Source organism: Papaver somniferum, chromosome 6 (assembly GCF_003573695.1).
Source record: "Papaver somniferum cultivar HN1 chromosome 6, ASM357369v1, whole genome shotgun sequence".
Classification (NCBI taxonomy): Eukaryota; Viridiplantae; Streptophyta; class Magnoliopsida; order Ranunculales; family Papaveraceae; genus Papaver; species Papaver somniferum.
Window position 1 is genome coordinate 108,440,447 of NC_039363.1, and position 12,723 is coordinate 108,453,169.

At 36.9% G+C, this 12,723-nt stretch overlaps 3 protein-coding genes across 3 annotated transcripts; 2 read left to right on the forward strand and 1 right to left on the reverse strand.

Annotated features, from left to right (window-relative positions):
- Positions 1 to 225: 225 nt before the first annotated feature.
- On the forward strand, positions 226 to 2,417 carry LOC113288794 (NADP-dependent D-sorbitol-6-phosphate dehydrogenase-like). Its single transcript, XM_026537915.1, has 6 exons — positions 226 to 455; positions 562 to 656; positions 786 to 903; positions 1,117 to 1,249; positions 1,522 to 1,741; positions 1,873 to 2,417. The coding sequence occupies exons 1-6, from the start codon at positions 323 to 325 to the stop codon at positions 2,101 to 2,103; spliced, it is 930 nt and encodes a 309-aa protein (XP_026393700.1). The 5' UTR covers positions 226 to 322; the 3' UTR covers positions 2,104 to 2,417.
- Positions 2,418 to 2,487: 70 nt separating this feature from the next.
- Positions 2,488 to 5,454, reverse strand: LOC113288793 (polyprenol reductase 2-like). Its single transcript, XM_026537914.1, has 6 exons — positions 4,976 to 5,454; positions 4,458 to 4,807; positions 3,494 to 3,737; positions 3,046 to 3,144; positions 2,880 to 2,951; positions 2,488 to 2,781 (listed from the first exon to the last, which is right to left on the reverse strand). Exons 1-6 carry the CDS (start codon positions 5,177 to 5,179, stop codon positions 2,677 to 2,679), a joined length of 1,074 nt encoding a protein of 357 aa, XP_026393699.1. The 5' UTR covers positions 5,180 to 5,454; the 3' UTR covers positions 2,488 to 2,676.
- A 121-nt stretch (positions 5,455 to 5,575) lies between these two features.
- On the forward strand, positions 5,576 to 9,094 carry LOC113288792 (protein DECREASED SIZE EXCLUSION LIMIT 1-like). The gene is made up of 12 exons (XM_026537913.1): positions 5,576 to 5,771; positions 5,860 to 5,931; positions 6,090 to 6,146; positions 6,324 to 6,466; positions 6,570 to 6,619; positions 6,698 to 6,791; positions 6,899 to 6,965; positions 7,329 to 7,411; positions 7,538 to 7,629; positions 7,889 to 7,995; positions 8,180 to 8,243; positions 8,589 to 9,094. Exons 1-12 carry the CDS (start codon positions 5,602 to 5,604, stop codon positions 8,703 to 8,705), a joined length of 1,116 nt encoding a protein of 371 aa, XP_026393698.1. The 5' UTR covers positions 5,576 to 5,601; the 3' UTR covers positions 8,706 to 9,094.
- Positions 9,095 to 12,723: the final 3,629 nt, after the last annotated feature.

Consider the following 12,723-nt stretch of genomic DNA (forward strand, 5'->3'; position numbering starts at 1 on the left):
TGTAATTAGATAAAAGGCTTTGCATTTAACTTCAGAATGTCCTATTTTATCTTCTGACGATATGCGTTAAATAATTCCTACAGCCCTCGATCAAACTAGCAAGGCGATTTTTGTCCGTCTCCAAAAGACTTGCTCTCATAAGGGTCCAGTGGAACCCAGCGGCAGTAGGCAGCAAAATCTGTAAAATGATCCCTAAAAAAAGGACTATATATCGATAACTAAATCTCTCCACACCCACCCAAACTTTATTATTCCCTTTCTAGACCCCAATCAAGAATCTGAGAGAAGCAGAGAAGTTCGAGTCTGAGAGAGATAGAGAAAGATGGAGATCACACTAAACAATGGCTTAAAGATGCCAGTAATGGGTTTGGGTGTATGGAGAATGGAAGGAAAATCAATCAGAGACCTTCTTATCAACGCCATTAAAATTGGTTATCGTCACTTTGATTGTGCTGGTAACTTCCCTTTCTCTATTGTAAACCCCATTTTCAACTAACCCTTACTTTGATTTTTTGTACCCAGATTTTGTTTTAATAGAAGCACTTTTTACATTTTTTTCAGCTGATTACCAAAATGAAGTAGAAGTTGGGGAAGCACTTGCTGAAGCATTTCAATCTGGTCTCGTCAAGAGAGAGGATCTTTTCATTACCACCAAGGCAAGATTTACACTTACACAAGACTTTCTTTTTTCTTCCAAATTTGTTCATTACTTCCATGTTTTATCTCTTTTCACTTCATTTTGTTTAAACCCTTGTTTTGATTGTTTGTTCTTGTTGTAATTTCAGCTGTGGAATTCAGACCATGGGCATGTTACTGAGGCTTGTAAAAACAGCTTGGAGAAACTTAAGCTAGATTATCTGGATCTGTACCTTGTTCATTTCCCAGTAGCTACAAAACATACTGGTAATTTTCTTTCCCCATTCCATTGTATCCATTAGTTTATCTATGTATGTAGGAACTTGGTAGAGTTGAGAAAAGGGTTTACATCTTGACTCCTGAGAGAAGGGTTTAGATCTTGAAATTACTTGTACATAGTTTCAAAATCTTGTCAGAGGGCAATTCAACTGGTTGGTTAATGGTGGTGTGGTATCTTATTTGCATCTCACATAAACGCAGGTGTTGGTACAACTGGTAGTGCTTTGGATGATGAGGGTGTGTTGGAAATAGATACAACCATATCCCTAGAAACCACTTGGCATGCTATGGAAGATTTGGTGTCGAAAGGCTTAGTTCGCAGTATTGGGATCAGGTAACTTTTAGAGAATACATGTGTAATCAAATGAGTTTGTTAGCTAAGTCCGTCAAGTACTTTTTCTCGTTCTTCTTCTTTGTCGATATGAGTTGGCAACTTTCTGTTAACTATCTCCATGGAATTTCTTGATCCATTCCAATTTTGGAAACAAAAGTTTTGTGTGATAAGGCCAATACAGCTATGGCCCTCCTAACCGAAGTTTTTCCTGAAGCAGAATAGTTATGTTCAATTTGAAATGATACTTTCTGATTAACCAAATATCTGTGCAGCAACTACGACATCTTCCTCACTAGAGATTGTCTGGCTTACTCGAAGGTGAAGCCTGCTGTTAACCAAATCGAAACACACCCTTACTTCCAACGTGAAAGTCTCGTTAAGTTCTGCCAAAAGCATGGAATCTGTGTCACAGCCCACACACCATTGGGGGGTGCTGCAGCTAACACCGAGTGGTTTGGTTCAGTGTCCTGTTTGGATGACCCCGCTATCGAAGTACGAATACCCCTTCATTTATTCAATTATTTGTGGATTTGAACTATGAAATGTGTTGAAAAGTGAGAGTTCCGGTCTTCACTAGTACTTTTCGCCTAATTAATTTGATCTTTTCTATTTTCTGAGAGCAGGCTCTGGCCGGTAAGTATAAGAAAACAGTTGCTCAGGTTGTTCTCCGTTGGGGTATCCAGAGGAACACAGTTGTCATTCCAAAGTCGTCGAAACTTGAGAGGTTGGAAGAGAACTTCAAAGTGTTTGATTTTGAACTGACCAAGGAAGACATGGAGTCGATAAAGAATGTGGACCGAAAATATAGGACCAACCAGCCAGCCAAGTTTTGGGGTGTTGACCTTTATGCATAATTTGATTCATGATTATGTTTATGCAAAGACTTGTAAGGAGAGTAGAAGAATAAATGTTAATTCTATTATGAAGCTGAGATTCTGAATGATATCCTGCAATGTTGAATGTCTATCAAAGTTTTACATTACAGTAGGATTTCTGAATTGGATCTTGTTTATTCCAGGGATTTTGTATCAAATATTTTATTTAGCCACAAACGAACTTTTGTAAATCTAGAAAGACCTTTCTGAGGCACTGTATGGCAAACAAACTGGACTCTTTGTCATGCATAATTGTCTGGTTCATGAATTTAATAAAAACTGTAATGCTTAGCAACTGTACTAGTAACACTTGGATAATATTGCCTGAATAGATGCCTTGTAAATGCACGAGACTTCATGAAATTGCATTTTACAAAATCTTCTATTTGCTTTCATAATATTCTACTGAAATGGATGACATGACATCACAAACTTCCATTCAACTAGGCCAAATATTTCACAATGTTTAGTTCACCTTTCCGCAGTATTACATTGAGATGATTCCTTATTTCCACTCTGATACACTAATTACATACAGTAAATGTTACATCTTTAATAAACAAAAGGGAGAATGGCGCGTCGCTCATTTGGGTACTTGGGAAATTTCTCGATATACCACTTGTGTGTTTCTGCTGCTCCTATGGTGAGATTTACAACCTGCAAGCAGACATTTGAAAGAGTTAGTGAACTTAGAGGGCAAGGAGAAGAAGGCAGTGACACAGAACCAAATATAACTGAAAGTCGGCGACATATACCACAAATGCAAGAAGAAGCCAGACTGTGAGATCTGATCCTCCACTAGCAAAAAGAAGACCACCATATATAACCTGCATGACATGAGTAGAAAATGAAAAGGTCGTCTCTTAACAAAATACGAAACAAAATCACCACACTTGAAGTGAATGAGGGGGAGACAGTTACGATTTCAGCCAGGTAATGTGGACTAGAAACAAATCTGAACCAGTCACCATAAGGTATTACATATTTATCATTTTGTTCTTTCTGTTCTCGTAACGAACCCTGCACAAGAGTTGGAAAATCAAGTTAGAACTGTGATAGAAAATGTACAGGAAATGATAACAATCTAAATTTGCTGTGCCCGAAGATGTGAGGATACGATGTCTGCGTACTAATTGGCGGAAAGGGGTGCAGCTTGTCATGTTTTGAGTTCAAGTTAACATCTGGTTATCTTATTTACTCAGCTCGTAATGATGAAAACTTAATTGACTATCTTCCGTTTTTCACTTTAGGTTTCAGGTTTTCCTAAAACTGTTGGTTATCCCATTCTTTAGTATCAGCAAGGAAAAGTAATTACAAGCAGGGATATTACAAACTAGAGGAATTTTCAGGTAACAGAGGAGACACTTACAAGTATTGCATGGCAACGTCGCTGATGGATCCAACCCCAAATAAAAATAGCTGCTCCGATCCATTGGCTCCATTCAAGTGCTGTAAGGGGTTGTACATATACCAACCAATCAATCTCACTGATAGGGGGGATTAGCATTTTATCCCGGCCTTTAACAATGAACTCCGCTAGCTGATGAGTTGCAAAGTTGAACACCTCTGGTGCAGAAATGCTACAAAGGGAAAGGGGCGCTGCTGTATAAAAGCTAGCTTCATACAAAAACAACATGATTAGTGTAAAGAAAAAGGTAAATAGAAGTAAGACATTCTAGCAATAGTAGATTTAAGGACGAAGAAAAAAATCAAACAGGACTGGATTTAAGCAATTTAGTTATTGTGCATCAACTTGCTGCTTTGGAGTAAGCTTAGTAGCAATTATATTAAAAAGAAGTGAATCAAACAAACATAATCTAGCAACTTCACATTTTGCTTTGACTTCATTATAGGCCTTAGAAGCTTTTTGCACAATATGGAATGTAACAATATTCTGTGTAAGCATTAGTTCGCACTTGATGAATGGGCAGTTGACACAACGCATCTATAGTGGGTCACTTTCTCATTAAGCATTCTTTAGGCTCAATTAAGTAGCTTTGTGATCTGACTTCAGATTACATGTCCAGATGCCGTTATATGGAACACAAGTTATGTTGTCAGAGAAACAACAACGAGCATAAAGAAGTATATGGAACTAAACAATATATCCGGGAGAAGTGGGGGATAGACATAGAACCCACTGCAATCTTTGACTGCATTTAGTAATCGAATATCATGGAATATATGCTGTACAAACGGCAACTAGTTGTGAAAAGGAAAAACACATTCTATTGAAGAAATGACAAGTGGTGTATTTTGTACCCAAGCTAGTACAGAGACAATGAAGAAACACATTTACAGAAATATAATGTTCAGGTTGTTCAAAGACTTACAATAGCCCAGCGAAATAACCCATGATGTGCATTCGAGCTGAAGGACTATAGTCGAAGACGTAAATCGTTTCATAAAGGCGTCTAAGCACTTGAATCTCCATTAAGATAAGCAAGAATACACTTCGCCATACCCTACATCCATGCTCAACAGAAGTCGCATGAGACTTGTGCATAGAAAATATATGCGAACCTCCTGTCAAGTGACTAGCTACTGTTGAAAAATGAAGCGAACCCGAACCAAATGGTACCATTTTATATGCATAGAACCATGTCATTACTAGCAACAAGGTCGTCCACACCACAGCCACCACATAAAAATGCAAGAAGAATCTCTGCGGAACCGTAAACTTCTACATTTCCCACATAAACAAACATATCAGAGGAGCAAATTTTCATTTTAGTTTATCACAAGTACTAATTGAAGCAGTTGAACCCATCAATGTCAAATTCATAGACAAAGCATTAATAACAGAAGTTAAAAGCAAATTCCTACAAGTATACCACAATTAAAAACTCACTTGTGAAGAAGATTTCAAGGTCTTTCCTCTTTTAGAAAACCCCAAAAGCGTACCCTGGAGAAAACTAGGAACTAAAGCAACAATCATAGGTAGAATTGCAGCTAACCAAGCAGCTCTCAACAATTCATCAACCTTAATCTCCATTTTTTGCAGAGACCCAATTGAAAACATATTCATCATATAAACCTCTGCTTCACTGTACATCTAATTTCTGAGAAAACCCACCCAAAATATCTTCACAACCATCAATTCGGTGGAAAATAATTGCAGTTACAATAATGTCTGGTAGTAATAAATATCTGAAAGTTAACTTGGATCACGAGATAAGAACAACGTGCAGAGTAAGTAAATTCTGAAGATAAAGATATCGAATTTCGCAAACACCTGAATGCTTCCCAGAGATATCAGAATCTTGCGTAAATTCCTGTTCAAACTTTAAAACCCTAGCTTCTGGTTAACAGTTAGACAGCAGAAAGACCTTCTTAGGGCGTGTTTGGATGACCAGCTTGTCCCCATTTCATTAAAAAAACGTTTTTTTAACCGAAAAGTGAACTCTTTTTATTTTTACAGATACTGAGAATTACAAGTATAATTCTATTTTCTAGGGCTTAGGAATAACCTGAGAAATGGGCACAAAGCGGCCATCACCTGATCCTGTTGCTGTATTGAGAGGTCATCGAGCTTCAGTCACTGATGTTTGCTTTCATCCTTCTAAACCTATTCTCTTCAGTGGCGCTGGTGATGGTGAGTTGAGGATTTGGGATACAGTTCAACACAGGACTCTATCATCTTCGTGGTGAGATTATTAATTTTTTAATGTGATTTAGTATGTGTTGATTTGGGAGTATATGAGTGTAATTGTAGCAACTAATGGTGGATTGCAGGGTGCATAATGCTGCTCATGGGATTATTGCTGTTGCTGCAAGTCCTTTGATTGGAGATAGTAAGCTCGTCAGGTGTTAACTCTTGCTCTTGCTCTTGCATGCTTGCTTTGTTTAATAAGTTTGAGATTTCAAATTGGCGATTTGCACTCTATATGAATAGAATTTGCTGCGTAATTTTTGAATTGAGTTTCTCCAATCTCATGAAATGCTGTTTTTTGTCTTTCGATTAGCCAGGGTAGGGATGGAACAATTAAGTATTGGGATATTGAAGGTGGGAGATTGCCCAGGTACGCGGTCTTACCTTTCTCTGTATCCGTATTTGATTTTGTTTATTTGGTTCATGGAATGATTTGGTGATTAAGCAAATAGTAAACTGTATTATTTCACCCTCAGATCACCATAACAAAGATAACATTGTGTTCTCAGTTTCTCATAGTTGTGACAACCTTTTACTCTCCCACCAGGGCGCCTATGGTTACAATCAAAACGAACTCTTACCATTTTTGCAAGCTTTCATTGGTGAAAAAGCCTTCTGATTGTTTGACACAAAATGGAGATGTCACTACTTCTACTGCGGTGGACACTCCTGGAGAAAATTCTATAGATGGTCCAGTGAAATTTCAGATTTTCATTTTAAATCTTGATCAGTGTTCTCGTAGTGGATGTTAGAAGTGTTCTCTCCCAATTAACTTGCTTTTCTAATAATTTAGGCTCTGAAGAATTAAAACATGTAGCTGTAGCGGGAGAGCAATCTTCCGAGGTAATTAACTTTTCATGCTTTCTTAGGATTCCTTATTTGTGATCGCAATCTTACATTACCATGTTTTGACGCCCAAAGGTTGAGATTTGGGATCTCAATTCTGCAGAAAGGTTAGCACGGTTACCTCAAATTTCAAATGGAAGCTCCTTGAATCCTTCTACAAAGTCTAGAGGTTTGTTTATGATTCTTGTATAAGTTTTGGTAGGACAAAATTCCTTTTTTAGGTACAGTTTTGCTTAAATTCATGAATTTGACATTCACTGCTTGGTTTTATTACAGGAATGTGCATGTCTGTTCAAGCATTTTTGCCGCCTAAGTCGCAGGGATTCCTCAATGTTTTGGCTGGGTCTGTTTCCTTCATCCGCTGCCTTTCTGCATTTATGAAATTTTGTGTTTATCTTAACTCTTAACTCTTGCAAATTGTATATTATCATCTAAACGAACAGTTTCGTTCAGGTTTCTGATACATCAATATATGGAACACTTTGTCATCATTTAATATTTAGATGACTATATTGATTAAAGTCCAATTAGGTCTTGGAGGTTTAACTCAGTTCATATATGTTTCCTTCCCTGCATACTAAACCAGTGTTTGCTTACACTAGACGTTTATCATTATAGTGTAGAACCGTAGATCTTTTTGCTCATAATATACGTGTTCAATTGTTGATAAACGAGCATTTGTTCGTAATTCATTCACACGTTACAGATATGAAGATGGAACCATGGCTTGGTGGGATATAAGGAATCCAGGAGTTCCATTAACTGTTGCAAAATTCCATTCTGAACCAGGTCTGTGGTTCAGCATCTATATCCAGGAGTTCCATTAACTTCTCTGAAATTGTTTCTTGTCCTATTCAATCTGTTTTACCTGTTTCTGTATTTAAGATGCCTATCTACTGTATGTTCTGTACACAGTTCTAAGCATCGCGATTGATGGGTCATGCACTGGGGGAATTTCTGGAGCAGCAGATAGCAAAATTGTGCTATTCACTTTGGATTATCAGATGGTAAAGTGTAGGATGTAGTTAACATTGCGGTTCTTTTATCCGGCTTCTGTGCAACTGTATGTCTTGGAACTTCTGCATCAAAAGCGTTACATATCCCAACTTTGTTATATTGCAACAAGGAAAGAATAATTATCTCCTTACTCTTTATGCTTCAAATGTTTGGTCCTTAAGTGTCATATAGCTGTGTTTTTTGTTCAGACTTATTAGATTCTTGATGTTGTTTCACACACGTTTCTGACGTTCTTGGGTCATGGTGTAGGGCTCTTGTTTGGTTAAGAAAGAGATTAGCCTAGAGCGACATGGTATTACGGGCACCACCATTAGAGCTGATGGGAAAATTGCTGCCACTGCTGGATGGGATCACAGGTGGTTTTTTATGATGTTCCGTCTGACAAAATATTTTTTAATAGAAATTTTCTACTCGGTAGTTTTGCACCTTCCAGGGCAAATAAAAGTAAATAATTAGTAGAACTTGCTGCCATTCAATGATAATATCGCATAATATAGATTTTATTTGTTCTGATTCGACTCTCGTTTTAATCTTTGGCAGAATAAGGGTTTACAACTATCGCAACGGAAATGCTTTGGCCATATTGAAGTATCACAGTGCTATGGTATGCCCGTTAATTCCACTGCTTTATCCTTCAAACCCCTCTGCAGAAACTACAGTTTTTCAAACCTATTATAGGATGAAATCACGCTTGTCGATTCCCAATTCAACTCAAACCAATCAGTTTTGGACCTTACAGATAACTAAGATAAGTATGTTCTGCACCTAATCGGCATTGAACACAATGTGAGTCAGCCGGTCAGGTAGTGTTAGTTGCTTGCAGGTCCATTAGTCTTGTACATGGCTAGTATATTGAGGGTCATTATTGAATTTGGTTCTTCCATTTCCATATTCAAATATTAACATAACTAATGCGTTAAAGCGCTTTTGCATTTTTGTTGCTGTGCAGTGTAATGCAGTCTCATTCTCAACAGACTGTAAATTGATGGCTTCTTCTTCAGAAGATACCACAGTGGCACTGTGGGAGCTCTACCCTCCTCGAGCCTCATCTGAAGCAAACAAATAAATGTCCTCGGAGATGGTGCACAAATCTCTTTTTCCTGTATAACAGTAACATCTACGTCACATATCTCATTGTTTGATCACTCACTTTGTGAATATAATCATAGAAACATTACAACAGTAGAGTAGGTCATAATGAAGGATACCCTGTTTGTGATTTTAGTAGTCAAGCAGGAAAAATAGGTTAGAAAAAATAGATGTAAAAATATGTCAAGGAGAGCTGTATCTGTGACTCTCTGGTAACAATAAGATTTCTTAGTCCTTGGCTTTTCCATATAGCAGAAGTTCTTCATACATATGCACTGTATGTGACATTATTATAATAGCTGATGGTGTAAAGACTTTCTGCGAAAATGATATGACATGAAAGGACGAGGTCCTAGAGCCATTTTAGAACTGGCTAACGTGTTTAAGCAGTAGAGAATCAGAGATAGAGTCATGATTCGCTTTTAATGATTGAAAAACAATCTTCAACATGGAGACATTGATTTAGCAACTGATTTATTAAGAATTTAGTCTCGTGGCTAATAAGCTATTAGTTAGTCAATAAGTAATGATGTGACATTGTCTTGCATAAATTATTCAGACCTCATGGATAATGTGAACTACTTAAATCCTTTATCCGTGTTGTTGAAGTAAACTCTACATTTTCGGTTAAACAATGCTAGATTCAGTGTTGTATCTGAGTTCATGTATTTCATGTGTACATTAAGTTATAGACAGTTTTTATATAATATCGGCTTCTCAAGGAATTAATTCGGTCATAATGGTAGATTTAAGGTCACACTGTCAAGAGGTGCTTAAATTGTCCTTTTCCGGTACAACAGCTACATCTAAGTTATCTCGTTTTATGACATTTTGACCCATATTTTGAATATAGTTGTAGTAGCATAACCCATAACAAATCTAGGCCTGGTTTGCAATGTTTGATATCCTGTTTGTGATTTAACTACTCAAGCAGGAAAAATAGTAAAGAAGAAACAGGTTCAGAGCTATATCTGTGACTTTCTTTAGTAACAGCAAGACTTGTTAGTCCTTCTCTTTTTGATACGACAGAGGTACTCTGTATATGTGCATTGCATTTGCCAACTATATATATTTATGGCTCATGGTGAAATAGACTTTGAGGGGAACTGATCAATGACACGAAAGGCCGAGAGCAAATGTTAGAACAGTTTTGAGAATCTGATAGCAGTAGCGATAGAGATAATGTTTAGAATGAAATTCAAGTCATACTTAATGGAAAATTGATTTGATCTGTCTTAGTCGTGATTTTGTCATTAATAATTGAAAAACAATCTTCAACGCTGCTGAAGGTTAGTCTGACAAGTTATGGTTCAGCAACAAGTAATGATGGACGGTTTAAATAAATAAATTATGCAAGTCCTCATGGTCATGGATAATGTGAAACTATTTAAATCCTTGCCTCTGTGTTGTTCAAGTAACAACTACATTTTCGGTTGAACAATGCCAGATTTCAGATGTCGTCACTGAGTTCATGTTTACACTATTTTGCAGACTCTTGTCATATTAAATAAAGGATCCAGATGTACTAACCAACCCCTTATAGGTGGAACCTATATTCTTTAAATTTTCACAAAATCAGATAATAATCGGACCAACAATGATTTGTTTGTTGCTATGTCGTTTACTTGCCAGACATGGAGAAGGTAGAGAACGGAGAACAGCAACTTGCTTCTTCTTAATGAATTTGTTGCTTTATATATCGGTCAAAAAAAGAAGAAAAAAACTTGCTCCCACAATTTTTTTGTTTCTCAGGTTCTTGGCTGATGCCACTCTCTCTAGTAGATTAGTAAAATCTTATTCATAAATTGAAGTAAAATCTGCTTACACTCTGCATTCCTTGAGAGCCTCTACAAATGAATGCAAATATCGGGAACTACTGTTAGGCGTAGGCGCAGACAGTCGCTATTTTAGCCATTGACACTCCCGTGAGCAAACAATTCCTGGAACCTCTTCACAAGCACTCCAATGTTTTTTAACTGTGGTAAAATGCACTTTATTCCTTTCTTCCAAAAGTTAAAATTCTGGTGTCTTTATTTCTTTGGAGGCGAATATATCAAGGATCCTATGTGTTGAACAAACGTGGTTGTGTTTAGTATTTTAATCATCATGTTTATATCTTTTAACAAAGGTTAAAATCTATAGACTTGACTCTTGATAGAGAAAGAGTAGCAGGAAGATAAGTAAAATGAACAATGCCAGCTGTGGAACTTCATATATGTATGCATCAATGCATGGATAAGACAAAACATGGTAATCTAATCACCCATACCCAATCATTTTAGCCTGCCTACTAACCTTATTATTTTTTCAACTGTAAGACTTTTCATATTTGATATTCCACTTTGCCAAACATATTGTATTTTTATTAATACGTCATTTTCTTTCGTTATTGATTAAAGCTGTGGGAATGATTCACTTAGACGTGGTCATAAATCGTAGGAGAAGCAATGTTAGTGACAAGGTAATAATGATGTGAAACAATCTTGTTTGGTGTAATTTAATTCATTTGTTGATACTTGGCGGCCAATATGTTTTCATTTCGCACAAACAAGAACATCCATGTTCTCCTTCATAGATAACTACAGACTTTTCAACTGACAGTATGCATTACAGTGCAGCTGACATGATCAAGTTACTGATGTATGCAAGTTCCTGCTTAGTAAATTAGTATTGTGTTTCTGGAATCAGTTATTTTTGGCCCAGACAAGGGTGGAACCACCATGCTGAACTAGGTGTTATCATTATCTAAGGTGGCGGATCTAGAATCCAAATACAGTCCTAATTAAATGAAGGCATATCCCTCTAATTTAATTCCATGACAAAGATGCATTTTGATGGTTGATTGCATTTATATGTTTTTGTTGCTCAGCAATAACAATGAAACTTAGCTAGGTCCACAGGGCCCGAATATGAAAACAGATGAAAAAAAGTCGTCTCTTATCTAACTTCACTCATTTTCGAAGCCAAACCAAACAATTTGTACTAAAATACACTGAGTGTAGAATGGGGTCATATTGTGTTTGGGAAAGTTTTTGTTCCTTCACATAAATTACCATGTGGTAAAAACGCTTTCGGTTGATATACTTGTTTCCAAACCAATCAATATCCAAAGAAAATGCATGCATCCACCTTAGAATCACAAAGAGAAACGGATATAATAGTTACCTAAAGAAGAAACTTTAGATGATACTGCAATTCTCATTGCAGGAGTATATGTGAATCGGGTTGGTATTATTGCCTCAGCTTCCGTGTTCTAATTTCATAGACTCACTAGCTGTTTCTTTCAAAGAACTTTCTCTATCTCAACAGTGACAAACCAGTGAATCACAAGCAAGTTGGCATGCAGCTAAATAAAAGTCCGGCACCGCTAACTAACCAAAGAAGGGGGCATCCAAGAAAGAATAGTTAGACAGCCACGGTTTTCTTCCAAAGATGTCAGAGTCAAAGACATGAAAGCTTGACTAAAGTTTTTGTTTGCCACTCACCACAAGTATTATTTTATCATATCTTTTCTAGAGCACGTGTACTATAAAGTGATACGTGATTTTTGATTAGATTTCTCTATTCTTCTTCTTCTTCAGCTGCTCTCAATTCAAAAACCAACATCTCTGCTCTGCATGATTTTCTTATGCGGTCTTTTTCTTGAATTTTCTTTCTGCACTTATGATCATTGGAAGTGCTAAATGGCGCCATGCATGCATAACGCGCGCTTACTGGATTTATGCTATGCTGATATGGAGGATATCTAACATCAAACTTAGTTTTTCCACTATGAGCTGTTAGAGATGATTCTAACTGCTACATTAAGTTGATCATTATTTGAAGTTTGGTCGAAAACTTCAAGATGTGCAAAACGTGAGTTGGAAAATAAAGAGTGGCAGTGTGCCATCTGTATAGAGATTGTTGAATTTACCTCTAGATGACTACGACATGTATACTTATCATATAGTGACATGGACCGTTCGTTCAAAACATGCACCTTGAATATTATGGAT